This window comes from Miniopterus natalensis, chromosome 9 (genome assembly GCF_054644295.1).
Source record: "Miniopterus natalensis isolate mMinNat1 chromosome 9, mMinNat1.hap1, whole genome shotgun sequence".
NCBI classification, from domain to species: domain Eukaryota; kingdom Metazoa; phylum Chordata; class Mammalia; order Chiroptera; family Miniopteridae; genus Miniopterus; species Miniopterus natalensis.
In genome coordinates, this window is record NC_142089.1 from 58,258,971 (window position 1) to 58,282,789 (window position 23,819).

Consider the following 23,819-nt stretch of genomic DNA (forward strand, 5'->3'; position numbering starts at 1 on the left):
ATATTCTGAACCCTACTCTAAATTGTAATTATTCTTTAAATAATTATCTTTAAGTTCTTTTTTAAATGAGGAAGAAAGTATTTTATATTTCCCCACATTTCTAGCACTTGCAGTCTTTTGTGTAGTTTCAGGTTTCTGTTATAATTTTCCTTCAGCCTGAGAACTTTCTTTAAATTTCCTGTAATACAGGTCAGCTGGCAATGACTTTTCTCAGCTTTGGTCTAAAAAAGTCTTTATTTAGTCTTTATTTTTAAAAGATATTTTTGCTGGATACAAAGTTACAAGTTGGCAATTTTTTATATCTTTCTGTGCTTTAAAGATGTAATTTTATTGTTGCCTGGCTTGCATTGCCTCTGATGAGAAGTCTGTGATCATTGCGTACCTTTGTTTGTCTGTATGTGATGTGCCTTTTCTCTCTGGCTGTTTTTTAATTTCATTTCTCTATACTGTAATAAGTTCTCAGCAATTTAATCATTTGTCCTTTTCTTCCTGTTTATCTTTCTTTTGAATTATTTGGCTTCTTGGATTTGTGGGTTTATAGTTTTTATGAAATTTGAAAAGTTTGCAACCATCATTTTTTTTCCAAATTTCTTGCAGTCCCCCTTGTTTGTCTCCTTCCCACATAGGACTCTAATTATATGTACGTTAGTCCCACAGCTCACTGAAGCTCCTTTGTTTTTTGCAGTTCCCTTTTTCTCCTATGTTTTATTTGGATAATTTGTATTGCTATGTGCACAGGTACACTGATCTTTTCTTCTTGAATATCTACTCTTCTCTTAAGTCCATGCATAAATTTTTAAGTTTCAGATATTATGTATTTCATCTCTTAAAGTTCTGTGTGGCTTTAAAAAAAAATCTTTTATTTCTCTCTTCCTTATGTTTGTTATTTAAAAATCGTTAAGCATATCTATAATAGCTTTTCAAAATTCTTTGTCCGCTAATTTCATCATATCTGTCATTTCTGGGTCTGTTTCTATTGAGTGATTTTTCTCCGGGTTATAGTTCATATTTTGCTACTTCACATACCTAATAATTTTTTATTAGATGCAGGATGTTATGAATATTATGTTAAGCGTTTGAATTTTGTTGCCTTCCTTTAAAAAGAGTGTTGAACTGTGTTTTAGCAGACAATTAAGTTATTGTGGTTCAGCTTTGTCTTTATGAGACTTGTTTTTAAAATATTGTTAGCATGAATCAATAGTAGCCTTTGCCCTAAATGTCGTATAGCTTTTCTACTAAGATGATCTTTCTGGGATCTTTTCTTAGTGCCCCAAGTATTCAATTCTGGCCGAAAGGAACTTGAATGTCTACCAGCCCTGTGTGACCAGGCTTATAGCTCCCTGGCCTTTGTTCTTTGGCTGTTTCATGGAGTTTTACTTTATGCTCAGATTATGTTCAGACAAAGACTCAAAGGGATCCCTTCACAAATTTATGGATCTTTTTTCCTTTAAAACTCCCACTTCTATAGTAATGTCCCCCATAAGTTCCGACTGACTCGTCCTCCCAGAGCTCCTATATTTATCTTTACAATTCAGCAAAACATCCTGGTTCTGCTTCTGTTTGTCCTCTCTGTGCCATGATGTAAAAATTGTTTTCAGGAAGAAAATCATCATGATTATAGGACTTACCTAATTTGTTTTCCTTCTCTTAAAAATCAGAGTCCTGTACTGCCTTTTTTTCAGTGTCACATTCTATTTATTTTTCTACTTGTTAATGGAGGTTAGGCAAGTCCCATATTTGTTGTCTTTCATGAGTAGAAACAGAATCCCTAATTTTTAAAAAATATATTTAACTTTTTAGAACAGTTGTAAATTTACAGAAAAATTCAGAAGAGAATACAAGAGAATTCCCATATGCCACCACACTCAGTTTCCCTATTATCTATATCTATCTATCTATCTATCTATCTATCTATCTATCTATCTATCTATCTATCTATCTATCTATCATCTATATCTTAGTATACTGCATTTGTTACAGTAAACCAATATTGAGTCATTGTTATTAACTAAAGTCCATAGTTTTTTCAGAATTCCTTAGTTTTTGCCTAATGTCTTTTTTCTATTATAAGATCCTATAATATTTATTAGTTATGTCTCCTTAAGCTTTTCTTGGCTGTGACTGTTTCCCAGACTTTCTTTGTTTTTTGGTTTTTTGGGTTTTTTTGTGTGCTTTTTTTTTTGTGTCCTTTTTTTTTTAATATATCTTTATTGGTTTCAGAGAGAGAAAGAAGGATCAATGATGAGAGTCATTGATCAGCTGCCTCCTGCACACCCCCTGCTGGGGATGGATCCTGAAACCCAGACATGTTGCCCTGACTGGAAATAAAACTTCAGTCTCCTGGGTCATACATAGGTCGATGCTCAACCGCTAAGCCACGCTGGCTGGGCAACTTTCTTTGTTTTTGATGACCTTGATGGTTTGAGGAGTACTGGGCAAGCATTTTGTAGAATGTCCCCCAGTTTTTTTAAATGTTTTTATTGACTTCAGAGAGAGGAAGGGAGAGGGAGAAAGAGAAACATCAATGATGAGACAGGATCATTGATGGGCTGCCTCCCGAACACCCCCCACTGGGGATCGAGCCCACAGCCCGGGCATGTGCCCTGACCAGGAATCAAACCGTAACCTCCTGGTTCATAGGCGAACACTCAACTACTGAGCCACACTGGCCAGACAAATGTCCCCCAATTTGAGTTATCTGATGTTTTTCTCATTTCAGTTGGTTCTTGTGTGCCTTTGACATACCACCCTCCATCACTGTGTGTGTGTGTGTGCGCGTGCAGCATTTTTTTACTTTCTGATTCTAAATGATAGCCTAGGCTCATCTGTTCTAGAATCAACCATTTCCTTGGCTGCTTTTATTCTAATGGTATTAGAAAATAATATCTGGGCACTGAGTGTGCTTGTTGCTATTTCTTTTAGGTGCTTTCGGCTGACAGAGCAAGGAAATATATATATATATTAGCTTGCATGTATGTACTGTCTACAAATATTTCTATATGAATCTATCTTTATATTAAGCTAAACATGAATTCATACTGATGTCTCCAACATTAATCTATTACCACATGGATTATCCTAGTCTTCCCACTTTCATTGTTTACAATTTTCCACTATAGTAGTGAGAAACCTGGCTTTCATTATCTAACATCTTAGTACCTAATTGTTCAATTCTAGTATTCATGTATAGCAGTTTCAGAATTGTTCATATGTACTTCCATGGGAAATAACTTTATCCACTAGGGTACAGTGGCTTGTATATAGTTCCTTTGCTTTCATTCTTATAGCCTTTACTCATTTGCAAAGTTATTTAGGCCAGCACCTTTCTTTCCCATTCCTTTCAGTGAGGTTATTTCATTCATTTGCAATACAGCTAGATTCTTTTGTCACAGTCCGAATTTCATCATGAGATCCCCCTACCTCCTCCTAAGTGTTTTTGTTTTAATTTGTATACACTAAGTTTCACTTGTGCTATGAAGTTTTATGGGTTTTTATAAATGCATATTGTCCTACATCTACCATTACAATATTTTACAGAATAGTTTCAACTAAAAGTTTCTCAGCATGAACCTATTCAACTTTTCCCCCTCCCAGACCTCAGGCAGTTTTTTACTGTCTCCATAGTTTTGCCTTTTCCAGAATGTCATATAAACAGAATCACGCAGTATGTAGCCTTTTCAGACTAGAGTCTTTCACTTAGCACTTTGCATTGATAGTTCATCCATTTTGTGTCGCTTGATAGCTAATCCCCTTTTTATCACTGAGTAGTATTTCATTGTAATGAATATACCATGTTTTGTTTATCTGATAACTTATTGAAGAACATTATGGTTGCTTTAGTTTTGGTAATTATGGATAAAGCTTTTATAAACATTTGTGTGCAAGTTTTTGTGTGGACATGAGTTTTCAGATCCGTTGGGTAAATATCTAGGAGTTTGATCGTCAGATCATATGGTAAAACTGCATCTAGCTTTGTAAGAAACTGCCAAACTGTCTTTCAACGTGGCTGTATCACTTGTATTTCTATTAGCAATGAAAGGTTCCTTTTGGTCCTTATCAGCAATTGATATTGTCAGTTTTTGGGTTTTAGTCATTCTAATAGGTGTGTACTGGTATTTCCTTGTTGTTTTACATTTTATTTCCCTCATGACAAATGGTGTTGAGGGTCATTTCATGTGCTTATATGCCATTTGTAGATCATTGGGAGTTTTTGTTCAAATCTTTTGCTCATTTAAAAGTTGGGTGTTTGTTGTCTTGTTGAGTTTTAAGAATTCTTTGTATATTTGGGATAGTCCTTTTTCTGATCTATGATTTGCAAATACTTTCTCCCAGTTGGTACCTTGTCTTGTCATTCTCTTAACAATGTCTTTTATAGAGCAAAAGTTTTTAATTATAGTAAAGTCCATATTATCAATGTTTTCTTTTATGGATTGTACTTTTAATGTATCTAAACTCAACACCAAACCCCAAATCCTATGTTTTCTTCTAGAATTCTATATTTTTGTATTTTACATTTAGGTCTATGGCCCATCTTGGGTTAATTTTTGTGTGAGGTCTGTAGATAGGTTTATTTTTTTACATATTGCTGTCTGGTCATTCCAGCACCATTTGTTGAAAAGACTATCCTTTCCCATTGAATTGCCACTGTGCTTTTGTCAAAACTCAGTTGACTATATTTATATAGGTCTATTTCTAGCCTCTTTATTCTATTCCTTGATCTCTGTCTTTTGCCAATACATGCTGTCTTATTTTTTTTTTAATTAATTAATTAATTTGTTTTAATAGGAACATTTTCTTTTTAATATATCTTTATTCATTTGAGAGAGAGGAAAGGAGAGGGAGAGAGAGAGAGAGAGAAACATCAATGATGAGAGAGTCATTGATCGGCTGCCTCCTGCATGCCCCTGACTGGGGATTGAGCCCGCCACCTGGGCATGTGCTCTGACCAGGAATCGAACCCCAATCTCCTGGATCCTAGGTCGACGCTCAACCGCTGAGCCAGGCCCGGCTGGGCCATGCTGTCTTAAGTACTGTAATTGTATAGTAACTCTTGGAATCAGGTATTAGGAATCCTCCAACTTTGTTCTTTTTCAGTAGTCTGTTGGCTATTTTTGGTTCTTTGCCTTCCCATATAAATTTTAGAATCACTTTGTCAGTATCTACAAAATAGCTTTCTGGAACTTTCATTGGAATTGCCTAAATTTTTAAAATTATAAATGTGTGTTGAATTTTGTCAAGTGCTTTACTGTATTTTGATGATCACATGATTTTTCTCCTTTATTTTTTTACATATAAATTGCTTGATTTTGAAACGTAAAAGCAATCTTGCAGTCCTGGAATTATTTCAGCTTGGTTTTAATGTTTTATTCATTATATTTATTGCTAGATTCAGTTTGCTAATATTTTATTTAAGAGGTTTTTGTCTGTATTCATGAGAAAATCTGGCCTATTTTTCTTTTTTTATAATGTCCTTGTAATGGTCAGGTTTAGGTTTCAAGGTTATACAGGTGGGGCAAATGTAGGTTTACAGTTGTTTGTATGGAAAATAATACAATAATTAATAAATAATAATACAAGAATAAATTCTGTGTTTCGTGTACTCACCCTGAATTGACTTCATAAAATTAGTTGGGAAGTATTTCTTTTTTTCTATTTTATTTATTTATTTTTTATTTATTTAACTGAAGTCGATTTTATTTATTTGTTTATTTATTTATAATACATTTTTATTGATTTTTAGAGAGAGAAGAAGGGAGAGCAATAGAGAGATAGAAACATTGATGAGAGAGAAACATCATCAGTGGGCTGCCTCCTGCATGCCCCCTACTGGGGATCGAGCCTCCAACCCAGACATGTGCCCTGACAGGGAATCAGACCTTGATCTCTTGGTTCCTGGATCAATGCTCAACCACTGAGCAACACTGGCCAAGCTGAGTGAGGTTGATTTTATATTTTCCTTAAGTGTTTATTCGAATTCACTGAGGAAGTCTTCTTGGCCTGTTCTTTATTAAGTAGGTTTTATTTTCATCCTTTCTTTAATAGTTTAATTTATTGATCTAGAATTCATATGCAATTAAATGCACACAATTAAAAGTTCAGTTTGATGAGTTTTGACTAATGTATAAACCTGTGTAATCTAACCACAATCAAGATATAAAAAACTTTCACCACCTAAAAAGCTCCCTTGTGCCCATTTGCCATCAGTTCCTCCCATCTTTACAGCCCCAGGCAAAAACTGAATTTAATATGTTTATATGCCATCTGTATATATTTGGTGAGTTTTCTGTTCATATCTTTTGCCTATTTTTTTAATTGAGTTGTTTTGTTTTATTGTTATATTTTCTAAATTATAGGTTATTTTACCTGTCCTAGAATTTCATATAAATGGACGCTGACATATTATTGTGTTTGGCTTCTTTTGCTTAGCATAATGTTTTTGAGCCTTATCCTTGGATATTATGTATCTCAGAATTTCATTCCATTTTTATTGTTGAGTGGAATTGCATCATATGGATATACCACAATTTGTCCATTCTCTTGTTGATAGACATAATGGTTGTTTCCAATATTTAGGTATTATTAATGAAGCTGGTATGAACATTAGTGTGCAGGTCTTTGTATAAATATATATGTTCATTTCTCTTGGGTAAATACCTAGGAGTAGAATTACTGGGTCATATGGTAAGTGGATGTTAACTTTTTGTGAAATCGACAAACATTTCCCCAAACAGGTTGTGCCATTTTACACTCCCACCTGCATGCTATGAAGAGCTCCAGTTTTCCACATCTTCAACGTCACTTGACATTGTCAGTCTTTTTAATTTTTGCCCACTCTAGTAGGTGTGTAGTGATACCACATTGTGGTTTTAATTTGCATTCTCCTGATCACTAGTAATGTTAAATATCATCTCATGTGCTTATTGGCCATTTGTAAATCTTGTGATGTTTCTGTTCAAATCTTTTGCCAAATTTTTTAAAAAACTCCTAAAAAGAGAGTGATTTGGTACAAACTTTAATGTAAATAAACTATTGAGAAAAAAACATATACCATTTTTCCCCTTAACACGAATCATGAACATTCTGTTCTGACCATAACTTTTTCCATTCCTTATCTAATGCTCAAAACTTGATGTGATGTTCTTCTTTATAATTAACCACAAATTGTAGTTTTTGTTTTTTTGTTTTATCTTTATTCTTGAAAGTATTATAAATGTCCCCTTTTCCCCCCATTAATCCCCTCCCCCCTGCTCCCTCTTCCCCAAGCGTTCACCACACTATTGCCTTATCTATGGGTTATGCATATATGCATATAAGTTCTTAGGTTATTCTCCCTGCCCCCCCTTCCCTCTGAGATTTGTCAGTCTGTTCCATGCTTCTGTGTCCCTGGATCTATTTTGTTCATCAGTTTATTTTGTTCATTAGATTCCACCTGTGAGTAAGATCATGTGATACTTGTCTTTCTCTGACTGGCTTATTTCACTTAGCATAATACTCTCCAGGTCCTACCATATTGTCTCAAAGGGTAAGGGATCCTTCTTTTTTACAACTGCATAGTATTTCATGGTGTAAATGTCCAAGAAGATGCTTGATATGATTTCAATCTTCTTGAACTTATAGAGACTTGTTTTGTGTCCTAACGTGTTCTATCTTTGAGAATTTCCCATGTGCACTTGAGGAAAATATATATTCTGTAGCTTTGGGGTGAAATTGTTGTTTAGATAAATCCATCTGATCTCGTGTGTCATTTAGAATCACTGTTTCCTTGTTGATTTTTTTGTCTGGAAGATCTATCCAGCGAAGTCAGTGGGTTGTTCAAGTCCCCTGCAATGAAGGTATTGCTGTTGATCTCTCCTTTAAAGTCCTCCAGAAGTGTTTTTTTGTCTTGTATTGTTTCATTTTTTCAGCCTATGTGAGTCTTTTGTTCTGAGGTGAGACTCTCATAGACAGCATATATTGGAATCATGTTTTTTATCCATTCAGCTACCCTATGTTTTGATTGGAGCATTTAACCCACTTATATTTAAGGTTATTATTGATAGGTACTTATCTATTGCCATTTTATTTCTTTATGCCTATGTTTCTCTTTCTATTTCAGCTTCTTATTATAGCAGTCCCTTTAACATTTCTTGCAATGCTGGTTTTGTGGTGATAAACTCCTTTAGCCTCTTTTCTCTGGGAAGCTCTTTATTTCACCATCTATTTTGAATGGTAGCCTTTCTGGATAGAGTATTCTTGGTTTCAGATCCTTGCTTTTCATTACCTTGAATACTTCATGCCATTCCCTTTTGGCTTGTAGAGTTTCTGATGAGAAATCATCTGACAGCCTTATGGGAGCTCCTTTGTAGGTAACAGATTGCTTTTCTCTTGCTGCCTTTAATATTCTCTCTTTGTCTTGAATTTTTGGCATTTTAATTATGATGTGTCTGGGTGTGGGCCTCTTTGGGTTCTTCTTGCTTGGGACTCTCTGTGCCTCTAGAACTTGTGTAACTTTTTCCTTGACCAGGTTAGGAAAGTTTTCTGCCATTATTTCTTCAAACAGGTTCTCTAACCCTTGCTTGCTTTGACCTCTTCTTGCACTCCTATGATGCAAATATTGTTATGTTTCATATTGTTCCACAGCCCTCTTAAACTGTCCTCCTATTTGGTTTTTTTTTGGTTCTCTGATTTTTTTTATACCGTGTCTTCTAATTCACTGATCTGAGCCTCAGCTTCTCCTAATTTGCTGTTTATTCCAGTGTCTTTTTTATTTCTACTATGTCATTCTTAATTTCTTTCATAGTTTCCATTAATTTTCTCATGCTGTTGAGCATCCTATGATCAGTATTCTGAACTCTGTGTCATAGATTGCTTATCTCTGTTTCATTTAGCTCTTCTTCTGGAAATTTCTTTTGTTCTTTCATTTGGGGGTTGTTTTTTTGTCTCCCCATTTTGGATTTGTTTGGATTTGTTTCTATATGTTAGGTAGATCTAGTAAGATTGCCAGTCTTTTGGATGTTCTCTGGTGCAGGCCAATGTCAGATGCTGTTTGTGACTGGCCTTGAGTACCCTATTTGAAGATTTCTGTACTTTACAGCTTGTAGTTCCCTCTGCTGGGGCTGGGTGCATTTGGACAAGACCAAGATGTGCACCAGGGGCTGCTTTTCCAAGCCCTGGGTCCAGAAGCAAATCAGGCAAAGACAAAGCACCCAGAGGCTGATTTTTATTCAGTCACTTAATGAGCTTGAGGCTGTAGAAACTACACAGGGTGGCGGGAGAGGTTTTCAATGTGTGGGGCAATTGCTTCCCCCACCAGGCAAAAGCTGCTTGGAGGGTAAATGTCTGCCTGAGAAGGACTGCCTCTGCCATATGGAGGAATGACTCAGCACAGGAATCCAGATGGCTGCCCTCTGAGCTCTATCCCCCAAGCCAGCATCCCTAAATTCTCCTCCCACAGCTCTGTTCTACTCTGCCCTTTCTCCACCAGAGCCCAAGGAGAGTGGCTGCACATGAAACTTTGCGTGTTGGCCCTTTAAGAGGATGCCTGCCTTCCTAGCCGCCTCCCTGGCAGACAGAAACCCTGCTGCTTTTCACATCCAGATGTTATGTGGGCACCTTTCTCAGTTCTGGTGCTCTGGGCTGGGAAGCCCATTTAGGCGCCAGAGATCTCAGTGGGAACCCCCCACAGCTGAAATAGATATTCCTCCCGACCTTCAGCTGCTGTCTGTGGGAGCCCGGCCAGCCCTCTAATGCCTCCACACTTACTACCAGTCTTTATGTGGTCTCCGCTTTATGTCCTTGGTTATGAGGGTGCTCTCTAGCTAGTCTTCAGTTGCAGTTGATTATTCAGGGTGATTTTTCTGTATTTTAGTTAAAATTCCAGCTTGGTCCCAGGAGAGTGTCAGTGTAGCTTCCACTCAGTCTGCCACCATCTTGGAATCTCCCCATAAACTTTAGTTTTGAAGTAAAACTGTTACTATCAACTTGGCTCATTTTTTTAAATTGGGTTGTTTATATTCTTATATTGAGTTTCAGTGGTTCTTTATATATTCTGGATGTGAGTTAATTGGCAGTTAAGTATTTTGCCAATATTTTCTCCCAACAAATTGCTTGTCCTTGCATTTCTTAAAAATGACTTCAAAAGGACCAAAGTTTAAATTTTTATGTTTCTTTAAAAACTAGTTTGTGCTTTTTGTGTCCTGAGGAACCATTGCCTACCCTGAAATGCAAATATTTTCAACTGTTTTTTGTGTTTTTTTTCCCTTTAGAGTTTATAGTATTAGCTTTTACATTTAGGTTTTGGTCCATTTTGAGTTGATTGTTGTGTATTGTGAGGTTTGTTTCTTTCCCTTCAAACCTCCAGTTCCCTGTTGAATGACCTTAACACCTTTGTTGAAGAGCAATTGGCCATGTATGTGTGGGTCTATTTTTGGACTCTCAGTTCTGTTTCAGGAATCTTTATATCTATCCTTACATCAATACTTTATTATCTTGATTACTGTTGCTTTATAATAAGTTTTGAAATCATGTCTTTCAACTTTCTTCTTCCGTTTTACAGTTGTGGGTCCCTTGGGTATCCATATACATTTTTAAATGAAGTTATCAATTTCCACTAAAAAAAACTTAATCGAGATTGGGCAGAATCTAGAAATTAATTTAGGCAGAATGGATGTATTAACAATTTTGGATCTCCAAATCCATGAGTGAAGTTTAACTCTTTCTTAGGTCTTTTAAAATTTATCTCAACAATGTTTTATAGCTTTTAATGTAGAGATGTTGCACTTTTTGTTGATTTGTTATAAGTATTTGACCTTTTAGATACTAGTGTAAATGAAATTTCTTCATTTTCTAGTTGTTGATTATTATTGTCTGATTGTCTTTAGATGATTGCTGGACATCTTATTGAAAATTTATAAAAGTAATTTGACACTCTGGGTAAACTTATTTTAGTGAAGACAGGATTTCCTTTTGCTCCTGGCCAGCAGTTAGGCTAGATGCAGGTCACTCTAATCTAGTCAGGGGTTGAGCTGATTCAAATCTGGACTTCAGTTATAATAAGGGCTTGCCTATTTCCCATTCATTCTTCTCCCTATGTAGCCCTTCAGAGTCCAGTCATAATCCTGGGTTATCCACCAAAGCCTCTCTTCTTTTGATGGATACCAAATTCCAACTTGTGTGCCTGTAAGCCTATGAAGAGTGCTAGAAGCTATGGTCAGCTTTTAGCCTCTCAGCCATTGCTTTTGTTTTCAGATTTGGCAATTGCCTGAATGGAAAGGTATCTTGAATACTTGGATCACCTTTTCTGCCTTCTCTCTCATAACTTGTCTCAAAAGCTACCATCAGAGTAGCTTTCTGACGCCTTCAAATTATGCTTGCTTTCTTTCTTTTTTTTTACAGATATATATTTTGCCCATTTTCCTAGCTGTTTCCAGCAGGAGGGTTGGTCAGAGGCAACCTAGTCGGCCGTTGCCGAAAGTGTCTTTCTCTTCTCCCTCTCCCGCTCCACTCTTCCAGCCCATCCTCCACTGGAATATAACATTGTTCTTTATAGTATCTCATTTACTGCTGTATTTCCAGCATCTAAAAGAGTGCCTAGCACAGAATAGAAGGCAATAGATATTTGTTGAATTAAAGAATGATTTAATTAATATTTTATCTGAAAAGGTAGAATAGAAACTCACAAGAAAATGTCTTTACTGCCATTTTCTCAAACCTAAGATACAGCCATTCTCAAGTATAATTAGAGTGCGTTCTGAACTCGAACTTGGGCCCTTTAGAGTTCTAGTCTCTCTCTCATTGATACTTCCTCAAGAAATTAACATCTTTTGGTCTTCTCCATTTGTAGATGATTTGTTACTCTCTTAATGGAAATAGTTTCAACTTTTTTTTAAATTAAAGAGCTTTCAAGAGAAAAAATTTGTAAGATAAGGACATTGGAATAAATGTTATAATCAAGCAATCAAAATACTTTGGTATAAATATTTATTGTAATGATTCTACCAGTGAATACAAACAAGGTAGATTATCATATTTTAAAAAGTAAAGATGAAGAGTTTCATAAAAAATTACATTTTGTACAGTATATAAATGTTTACCTGTGTTATTTTTCCCCCTCTTTCCTTTAGAGCCATTTTAAGTGCCAGATCTAGTTATTTTGCTGCAATGCTGAGTGGATGTTGGGCTGAAAGCTCTCAAGAGTACATTACTCTTCAAGGGTAAGCATAATGTTTACAAGGCAGTTTGACTGCAAATGATTGCAAATAATGCTTTTTATGAATTTGATTTCTCTGTAAGTTAAGTGGAATATTTCTCATGTGGTAGAATTCAACTGAAGTACATTTTCTGAAAACATGAGGAAGTAGGGAACATTTAGTAACAATAGAGATAGTGTATTAGTCTTCTCAGACTGCTATAACAAAGCAACACAGACAGTGGCTTATGCAACAGAAATTTATTTTCTCTCAGTTCTGCAAGATCAGAGTGCCAGCAAGGTTGGTGTCCAGTGAAAGGTCTTACTTTGGGTCCTTGGGTTGCATGGAGTCACTTCTCACTGTGTGTTCAACTGGCCTTTCCTGCCTGGCCGGCGTGGCTCAGTGGTTGAGCATCGACCTAGGATCCAGGAGATCGGGGTTCGATTCCTGGTCAGGGAACATGCCGGGCTTGCGGGCCAGTGACTCTCTCATCATTGATGTTTCTATCTCTCTCTCTTTCCCCCTCCTTTTCTCTCTCTGAAATCAATAAAGATATGTTTTTTTAAAAAAAGAAATGCTTTAAAAAAAAGGCTTTTCCTCAGTGCATGGGCATCAGATGGGGGAGGTGAAAGGAAGGAGAGAGAGAGAGAGAGAGCTTTGGTGTTTCTTAGAAGGGCACTAGTCTTATCACATCAGGGCAGGCCCCACCCTTATTACCTCAGTTAACCTTAATTACTTTCTTAGAAGCCCTGTCTCCAAATACAGCCACACTGGGGAGTTAGGGTTCAATATATGAATTTGGGTGGGTAGAGGAGCACAAATATTCAGTCTGTAACAGGTAGGTTCTTTTTTCTCTTTTTTTTCTTATTTATTTATTTTTAAATGTGTCTTTACTGATTTCAGAGAGAGGAAAAGAGAGGGAGAGAGGGAAAAACATCAACGATGAGAGAGTCATTGATTGGCCCCCTCCTGCATGCCCCCTGTTGAGGGTCAAGCCCAAAACCTGGGCATGTGCCCTGCCCGGGAATCGAACCTCGATCTCCTGGATCCTAGGTTGATGCTTAACTGCTGAGCCACACCAGCCAGGCTTATTTTTATTTTTTAAGAATAACATGGATAGGTGTGGATTTCAGTGATCTATGATAGTACAATGGTGAATCTACACAATTGGTGGTACTTTATTTAAACTGCTGAGACAGTTATTAAGAGATGAACTACTTCCTTAAATGGTGAAATGGAACATTTCTTGGTCACAGATGATAACTGTGAGATTCTGTAGTGTATAGTATGGGGGAGAACTTTCTCAGTAGGAGAACTGCCTGGGAGTCCTGAGGGAGCTTCTCAGTTCTACATCATTTTCACCATAGATGTTTCCTTGATGGGATCAGTTTTGGCCAGAGGCTTGGGTATGGAATGGTGATAGTGGCAATTCGTAACAGTGGATGCATGGAAAGTATTAATAAATTTTTACTGACCATTTATTTGTCACACAGCCATATAATCTTGAGCCTTCTAGGTTGTAACACTGGTTCCCTTTACCAACTATGAGTACCTTTTGACTACCTTCACCCTCTACCTCCTGCTTCTGGCAACCAGGTAGTTTCTGAATATGGAAGATTTTATATGCCCCAGATGCCTCTCATTTTATAATGTCTCACTCCATAAAACATAGAATTTTGAAACATTTGTAAGAATATGTAATGTATTTTCATTTTATTTTATTCACATAATAGAAATGAAACACATATGAAAAAGGACCCAAGCCATTTTCTTTCATGCCAGGTACATTTTAATTATACTACCACAATTTCAATACACATATCACAATGTATTTTGCAGCCTAACTTTTGGGTATAGTTTCAGCAACTGCCGTTGTTAGTGATTTTAATTATGCATCCATGGAATCATGTGCATGCCTTTATTATACTGTTTTTATTTTTTAAGAAAAAGGAAGACTAGACACTAATGAAACATTAATAAAGAAAAATAATGTAGGATGCAGCCCAGCCAGACATGGCTCAGCGGTTGAGCGTCGATCTAGGATCCAGGCAATTGGGGTTCGATTCCTAGTCAGGGCACATGCCCGGGTTGTGGGCTCGATCCCCAGCCGGGGGCGTGCAGGAGGCAGCTGATCTATGCCGCTCTCATCATTGACGTTTCTATCTCTCTCTCTCCCTCTCCTTTCCTATCTCTGAAATCAATAAAGATAAAATAATAATAATAATGTAGGATGTAAATCTATATTTATATAAAATCACCAAGTTTTTACTTGATATTACTGCTAAAATAAACTTCCTCCCTACCTAATTTGTCCTGCACATGCATAAAATACTTACACATGGAAAGTTTTGGGTTTTTTCCTTTTTTTTTTTTTCTTCAGTCTCCCACTTATATAGCATCAAAACATAACATGAATTGCTTTGGTGATGTTAAAAAAAAGTAATGTTTGCTTCTAAGTAATCCTGTTACCTTTCCATCTGAGTTTCTCTTTTATTCATTTATTTTAAAATATTTTTATTGAGATATTATATAGCATATTCTTAGGTATACAACTAATAATTTGATATATGTAATATTGTGAAATGATAGTTAACAACCATCACCACCCATGGTTACAATTTTTTTTCTTATAATGAGAACTTTTAAGATCTATTCTCTTAGCAACTTTCAAATATACAATACAGTATTGTTAACTATAGTCACCCTGCCATATATTCCCAGGATTTATTTATCTTATAACTATAATTTTATATCTTTTGACCACCTTTACCCACTTTGTCCACCTCTTTACCCATCTGACAGATACTGGGTTTTATCTACATCCTTTATTATTGTTACATAATATGTTTTTCTTTTTTCTCTTGTATCACATATCAAATTCACTGTCTCAAATTACTACCTAAAATGTTATTAGTATCATGGTATATAAAGCCATAGAAAGACTAAAGGGGATTTAGGAATTTTACTTTTTAAAAAAATCACATCTTTTAAGAATTTTTATATTGTAAAATGTAATCTACAAAACAAATTTGCTTTTCACATTAACTTATATTGTAACCCTGGGTAGATGTTTCCATGGGTAGTGTGGCATAGTAGAAAGATAATGGACTTTGGTGTTTTATAGGCACTTCTACCTCCAGTCCTAACTTTTTATATGATTTTTGGAACATTTTTACCTTCCCTGAACTTCCTGAGGTTGTTGAAAAGATTAAATGAGACATAGCAAGGAAAGAACCTAGCAGGGTGCTTGGTACATAGTATGTAGTACTCAATATTTGTTTTGTATTTCTTTCACTAAATTAGATTGTTCTCATTTTCTAGAGAGAGATGGGTTCAAGTGAGGGTTGTTACCAATACCAGGACAGCAGTGCCTGCTTTGCTTGGTCAGCAGCCTCTTTTGGAACTGTGCCAGTGTTACATGTCTGCAGGATGTTTTCTGCAACAGATTAGAATGAAAGCCTGTCTGTCCTCACAGAAAAGACAGGATTTTAATGAGTTTTTAATGAGTTGGTAACTCAGTGACATAATGCATATAATATTTTGCAAGAGGGACAGCCTTCAATAAATTGAGGTAGGAATAGTAGAGTCCTACAATCCTAACTCTACCCATGCCCCAGAGTTGGGAGGTAGAAGGGTATGGTTAGGAGAAGTTCTGTTCTGGTGGGAGAATTTTTCCACTTCCTATATGGGATATTGAACCACAGCCAGTATTTCTGCGAAGAAACCCCACATATTTCAGTTTTATAAAACAGGTGTCTTCTAGTGGTGGCTTGGGGCTTTGAAGCATGAAATTAGGTTTTCCCATCTCCCTTGGGAGAGTCCTTGGGCTTGCTCTCAACCTTCAGTGTGATGTTTTGAAATATAAATCAGATCATACTTCTCTTCTGACTAAAATCTTCAGTGCCTTTTCATCACAGAATTAAATCCAAACCTTTACCATAACCTACAAGACTCTATATGAGCTGGCCTCTGGGCTTTCCCCAGACTGTTCCACCTAAAGTAGCCAAACTTTCCAGTTACTCTATTTTATGTTGTCTTGTTGTACTGTCTTCATGGCACTTTTAAAATTATCTTCTTTATATGTTATTTACATGTCTATTGTCCATGTCCTTCCTCTAGAATGCATGCATCTTGTATCCTCAAGGTCTAGAATGAGCCTATCATTCAATAAATACTGAATATGAACAGATGAACAACCAAACAAATAAATGAATGAATAAATGAGTTCCTATGTTGCTTTAACACACACACACGGGAACCGGGAACCTTAGGAAGCACAGAGATTTTACTAGACTAGATGCATGTTTGCTCTCTGATCTTAGAGTTCTGTCCTCTCATACATTTTTCTTTTTTCTAACTCTGAGTATATGGAATGTTTTCATACAAGCTTTTATTCTGATTATGTTGAAATGGAAATAGTGCTTTAACTCTTTCTGTTTAAACTGTAGGCTATTGGAGTAATATGTTCTAGGTCGGTTGATTATGTCTTTAATAAACACTTCTAGTAAAAATACAAATGACTTACAACACAATACTGAGAATGCAGTTTAGTAAAACATCTGTCAAGACAGCAGGAAAATGGTTTCTTGCTGTTTTTATAGCTATCATATATACTGATATATAGGCTGAAATGTCTAGATTTTGCTATTTATGTTAATAAAACTACTTTTGTTTTTATTTAGTCATTATTATTTTTTGCTTAAATATGTCAAGCCTTAAAAGAAACAATTCTTTCAACATAAATAGCCAATTCTCATTAACATTGACAAGAATGGCTCTTGATATTTGAGGAAAAGTGTTTGGAATAGTATATGATCTGGTAATTATGCTAGTGTTTAATATTTACAGACTACAGATATTATATCATAATTAACCTTGTCATATCTATAGTATATAAATGAGAACATTTAGAGATTGACTTTTTTCTAAGTATTAAAGTAAAGATTGGAGTTTTGAATCAGTAGAAACCAGTACTTAGCTATGGGAAGGGCCAGTTTATATTTATAAAATGAGTTGAAAAGTATTTATATATATTTTAACTCAGTGTGTTCCTCTGAAGGTTTGGGAAGATGCTGTAAGTGCCCTACCTAATATGCCATTCATGTAAACATTCATCAAACATTTATTAAGCATGCATTATTTAAGTCCATAGAATCAAAGCAAACACCTTTCTGAGTGCTGCCCTATGGGACTCCATTTCTTGTCTTCTTGCCTTCCTCATTTTGTTCCTTTAGCAGATATTTAGGTCCTATGCTTAATAAACTGTGAGGGTCTTATCAGCACTGTCCCCACTCTTATTCTACTGCATAGCTCCAGGATTATGTGGGAAATAGAAAAATCTTCTCATTCTGGGATATTGGATTGATTCTGCTTCTACTAGAGATGCAAGGGTAATGAGGATTCAAACCCTCCCCTCACAGAACTCAGTCTAGAAGGAGAAATAAATATGTAAACAAAGATATTACAAGTCAGTTTGATAAATGTGATAATGGAAGTATATACATAATACTTAAGAGCCCAAGCTTTGGAGTCAGACTGACTGGATTTAAATTAGTCCATCACTAGCCATTTGACCTGGGGCAAGTTATTTAATTTCAGTTTTTTCATCTATAAAATGAGACTAATAATGATATCTACAACAGTTGTTATGATGGCTAGATACACTAATAGCATTCAAAATGCTTATTAGCTCAATGACTGGCTCATAGTAAGTACTCAATATAGATGTTAGTTATTACGGTGTTTAACAGTCAGTGATTTTTTTTTTTTTGCCTTAGGGGCATTAAGGAAACAATCAGAGATAAAGAATCATGTATCTTGTGTCTGAGAGATGAAGTAAGTAGAGAGGGAGAACATTTTAAGCCAAGTAAACAGTACATGCTAAGGCATAGATGTATAAGGAATTATAAGTAGTTTAGGTATAGGAAATGAGTAGTTCACTTTTCTTGGAACAGCTACTAGAGAGGGAGAACCAGAGGTCAGATGATAAAGAACACTGTACACCAAGCTAAAGAATCTGGACTTTTTTTTTCCTATGGACTATGGAGAATGTTGAAGGGTTTTCATAGTGGAAGGACTAGATCAGCTTTACATTTTAGCGAAGTCAGTCTAATGGCAATGTGGGAAATGGAATGCAAGGAGATATATAAAATGATATTGTTGTCATACTGATGAGAGAAAATGGGAGGCTAAACTATAGTAAGCAATCAATAAACAATCAGTGATGTGATAATATACTAATAACATAACATAAAAAGCCATAGCTGCAATAATACTTCATATTAAATTAATGACGTACCTGCAAGGGTGTTATTTGAGGAATTTATTATTCAGATAAAAGTGAGGTTAAAACTTTACCTTGGCTTAAAGTTTATGGGAAAATAGAATGTATCATTAATATCATTTAAACCTTAATTATTTCTGGATTGAGTTTAGTTTTCTTTTATTTTTTCAGTATAAACCATGTAGAAATGAATGTTATGATGTATTTTATATATGGAGGAACTTTGGACTTTCCTGACAAAGCTAATGTTGGGTATGTATTACTTTTTAATGATTTTAAATACAAAAGTATTAAAATTTTTTGGCTTCTGCTTTGTGGAGCTGTTTCACAGTGTCAGTGAAGTAGAAGCTTCACTTTCATTACCCCTTTTGCCATATTGTGTGTGTACTTGGGAATATTTAAAAATAATAAGTCACTGTTTCTAGGAGAAAAAATGTTCTAACAACTCACAGTAATAAGATTAAGGAAAGTCTTTATTAGACTTAAATTATGTTAGAAAAACCTTATATTTGTTTTAGAAAATAAAGAAGAGGATTTTCCAAAATAAAATTGAAACTTTATCAAATTTTGAACAATTATTTTACTACTTTATTTTTTAACTTTAGGGTGTCTCTTAAAACAGCAAAAGAAAAATCTTAAAATTTATTTAAGAATATAGGCATCCTAAAGACCAACAACGATGTGCTTCTTCAGTGCTCTATAGTGAAATGCCACTTAAACTTCTGAAATCCTGCTGGAGAGTGAAATGTACCTGCTCACCTGATTTTCTGGATGTCTTCTCCTTTTATTGCTATTCTAACATCAGACAAAGTGAAAGCTGCTCTTTTATTTTTAAATATTCATTGGTTCTTTTAATTACAAACTGAATAAATATGATTTGGGGGCAAAGTTTCATGAGTCACAAGGATTAAGTACTGAAGTATTCCCCAGGGAAACCTATATAAATTTTATCATGCTCTCAAGGCTTGTTGGTTTCCTAAGTACCTAAGTATGTATGGTTGCTCAGAAATATTTGTCAAATGGAAGAAGCAACATAAATGTTTTTGAATAACTGAATGCTGTCTCTAATCTTAGGGTCATTGTAAGCATTTCAACCTGATAAGCATCAATTAATTGCCCTACCTCCAAACATTTATTTTTACAGACTTGTTGCAAAGAGTTGTAACTTTAACAGCCTTCAAAGTAGTTTCCTGGACTTTGAGATCCTATATATACATGTGTATGTGTATATATGAGAATCTGAGGGGTGTTTGGTTGAAACAGCTTCAGGTTTACCTCTTGTTATTCTCCACTATTCAAATCCTGTGACAGTGCTTTCAACTTTTGGCCTTTTTATGATCCTTAAAGATAATTTATTATGTAGGGCAGAAAGTTAGAATTAAAATAATTCAGAATTTTCTTTTTTTCTGAACAGACTATATATTATTAAGAAATTACTATGTAGTATGTCTTAGTTTTTAAATTGGAAAATTAACACCATATCTATTTTTATTTTAGTAAGATACTCAATATGGCTGATATATATGGACTAGAAGGATTAAAAGAAGTAGCAATCTATATTTTAAGAAGAGATTATTGTAATTTCTTTCAGAAGGTAATTATTGAGTCTTAAAGTCATATACTATTACCTACTACATTTTTAACTCTGATAGTAAAAAGTGCTTTAAGTCTTTAAAATATTAAGTTAATTTAACTAATGGGAACTTCAGTTGAGAAATAACTCATGCTGTACTTACAAAAAACATAACAGAAATTAAGATTATTTAATTTTTTTTGTAATCCTCACCCGAGGATATTTTTTCCATTGCTTTTCAGAGAGAGTGGAAGGGAAGGCGGGGGAGGGGGGGACATCTGTGTGATCGGCACATCGATTGGTTTCCTCCCTCACTCGCCACTACCAGGGCTGAGGATCGAGCCTGCAACCAAGGTACATGCCCTTGGCCGGAATTGAACCTGGGACCCTTCGGTCCGTGGGCTGACGCTCTAACCACTGAGCCAAACCGGCTTGGGCAAGATTATTTTAAATTAAATCAAATTGAGGTGGGGGTTTATTGAAAGGATATAGGAGTATCCTCTGTAATTCAAAGATAGAGTATATAGCTGGGACTTAGGGTTTGGAACGAAAAGAAAGGAAATCGGGAACCAAAGTTACTTTCCCTTTTATCAAGGTGCATTTATGACAGTGCTTCATTGGTTCTTTTTCCTAAAATTATACCACTTTCTACCACTTCTCTTTATAGCATGTACTTGGGGTAGAATATATCTCTCTTCTCCCTGTCTTCCCAGGTGGAGTATAAATACTGACTTTTAAATTTTAGTTTATGTAAACATAAATTGATTGTCTAAAGAAAGATCCCATATTATATGTTTGTACAGAGGCTATTTTGTACATTGGTTTTAGTTTCTGCATTGTTTTAATTTACTCGTGTAGTTTATTTTTTATTTTCTTATTTATGCTTTCTACATTTTGTAAATTTTCTACAATGGTATGTATTACTTTTCTTTTTTAATCTTACCCGAGGATATGTTTCCATTGACTTTTAGAGAGCGAAGAAGGGAGAGGGTGAGAGAAACATTGATGTGAGAGAGAAACATTGGCCACCTCCCATACATGCCCTGACTGGTAATTGAACCTGCAACTTTTTGGTGTACAGGATGATGCTCCAACTGGCTGAGCCTCCTGGCCAGGGCGATATGTATTACTTTTATAGTCAATAAAAAATGAATCTTAGCAAAATTGTTTACATCAATGTTCCCCTCTTATTGGATACTCAAAGCAACAATGTACATTGTATAAATCTTACAATTTATTTGGTAATTTTAATAATTTCAATAATACTTAAATTTAGATTTTTGTGCTTGGGTAGGACTTTTTCTAGCTTTCTATAAGTTGTAGCTAAGGTAGCACTCCATGTACCAAAACAGAACCATGAACAGCTGGGTTCTGTACCACCACCACTACCACTCTCTCAGGGTTTACTGAGAAACAGTTTAACTCCTCAGCCACCTTTACTCAACTATTTATTCCAGCCTCTCTACGTAAGAGGGCAATCTGTGGTATCCTCAGCTTTGTTAGAGAGTGAAGAATTCTGGTGAAAGATCTTCCTTCTCTTTCATCTGCTTTCCCCATCTTCATGGCCAAATAAAAGTGAGGAGGAAGAACCAAGCATATCCCAAATAAAGATTAAAGATAGAGGGTATCTGCAATGAGGAGATAGTATCTTCTCATCCCCCAGAGGGACATCTACTGTATCTATAAAACCAGCCTACTCTGGAGCTTCCATTAAAGAAAAAAAGAAAGTGGTAAGAGATTTCTTGGGAGTGCCTGAAATATGCCTCAGAAACCAGTGAGAGTGTACTTGAATGTGAAGATTTCTAAAGGGGGCTTGCTGGGGAAGCCTGTACTAGCCTGGTGATTAGGGACAGTAATTACTGTCATAAATAGAAAAAGTATGGGGAGTTCACTCTACACCTGTTAGTAAGGAAGGAAAATTAGAGGAGACTGATACAGGGCCAAGTGACACTGTGTCCCACCTGAGGAGTCATTGTGCATCATGAACCACTAGAAGAATCTTTATCTACTGACAGACTAGGGTGAAGTTCAGTCTACCCCAAAAAGAGCCACCACATCAGCCTAGGCCACCACCATCTTAATTAGAGCAAAATCAAGGACATCTCCCTACTACCATTTTGGTCTCTGGTTAGTTATTTAAGATGACCATAGCCATCCACAGCTCTCTTCCACAGGAGTTAGACCTAGAAGAGGGAGGGGCAGGAGACCAGAACATGCTCTCTCTAGTCCCTATTCCATATATCCCACTATAAATGTAGTCAGTAATTTAAGTCAGATATGAGGTTGGTGTTTAATGGTACTCTACTGGATTTCGATACCAAAAGTAACCACAAACTGCTGAAATTTGCCTTTAATGGCATTAAGAGACGGAAAAAGGGGGAATTGAACACAGGATGGTTGGCAGTGCTAGTTGGGAAAAAGTTTTATGTTAGTGTCTCCTCTGAACTGAGAATCCTTAATAGACGAATTACATCTAACATTTTAAAAATAATCTCTTTTATGGATAGTTTTATAGGCTATATGCAGCTTCTTATATTTTACTTTCAATAATCCACTCAGTTTTAAAACACAAAAGTCATATTTGTTGTCATTAAAACAGCAGAAAAGGAAATTTAAAAAAAATTATTAATATGGTATTTTGTTGAAAACTTTTTTCACTTTATTTTACTTATTTTAATATAGTTTGTATTACTGTGATAACAGATATTCGTGAGTACACTTTCTGTTTTTATTGACCTGATCTTTAAATTATTTGCTTTATATATTTTGATAATGTTTATTTGTCTGAACATATCTTTAAATATGTAATTTTAACTTGTAGATCTCAGCTATGCAGTTTCTTGGCAGTGACCTAAATATAGTAAACCTTTAATAACACACTCCCTAATACATAATACAAATTTGGGTATAATGTGATGGATCCATCATAACTGGCCCTGGAACTCCTGGCAAACTGACTTCAGTTATTTCATTGACTTTACAGTCTTGCATTTTACATGATTTTTGGACTTTATTTATAGGATTATAGTGGGATTTACATGGTTTTTTGCCACTGATTTAATTTTTTAGGTAATGTTTTAAGTATGTATCTTTCCACATTCTACAAGTAGGCTTTAAAAATAACTAAATGTGAGTCATCCTATTTTTACAAAAACACTTGGGAATCATTATTTCCATATAAGTAATATTCTCAGAAAGCTAAAGTTAACCCTTTAAGCCAGGGGTCAGCAAACTTTTTCTATAAAAGTCCAGATAGTAAATATTCTAGACTTTGTGGGCTGTGTGGTCTCTATCACAACTATTCAACTCTGCTGTTGTAGAGCAAAAGCAGCTATAGACAGTATGTAAATGAAAGGGCATAGCAGTGTTCCAATAAAACTTCATTCACAAAAACAGTGATGGGCTAGATTTGTCCCACAAGCTATAGTTTGCCAGTCTCTGCTTTAAGCAATAAATTATTTTATATTTTAATAATTTTATGGAAATTATTATTAAGTTATATGTCAATAAGTGGACTTTGTTGAAGAGGGCTGGTTATTCCTAAATAAAATTAGACTGTTGTACTTTTTAATTCTTGTGTTTACTTTTAAGTTTTTTAGACTTCTGGGGGCTTTTAGGTTGTCAAGTATGCCTGTACCAGTAGTCTGTTCCCTCATTCTAGTTTAATACTCTCACCTAAACTGGATCAGAAAGCCAACTTTTTTGATAGAGTTATCACTGTAAAATCTGTATCAAGATAGTCATTTCTGATTTTAGGACAACTTAAGAGTACCTCCAGTTATCCAAAGGGAACAGC

The 23,819-nt window shown here is 35.4% G+C and overlaps 1 protein-coding gene across 4 annotated transcripts in view; it reads left to right on the forward strand.

The window, feature by feature from the left end:
• Positions 1-23,819, forward strand: part of BTBD8 (BTB domain containing 8) — a 77,663-nt gene that overhangs the window by 29,779 nt on the left and 24,065 nt on the right. For 3 of the 4 annotated variants that reach the window (XM_016197193.2, XM_016197192.2, XM_087820585.1), the window contains 3 exons: positions 12,102-12,191; positions 18,622-18,702; positions 19,948-20,044. In XM_016197193.2, the coding sequence (XP_016052679.2) occupies positions 12,102-12,191; positions 18,622-18,702; positions 19,948-20,044 (268 nt within the window). Of the gene's footprint in view, positions 1-12,101; positions 12,192-18,621; positions 18,703-19,947; positions 20,045-23,819 lie in introns of those variants that run through there. The other variant, XM_016197194.2, reaches the window with a different exon arrangement.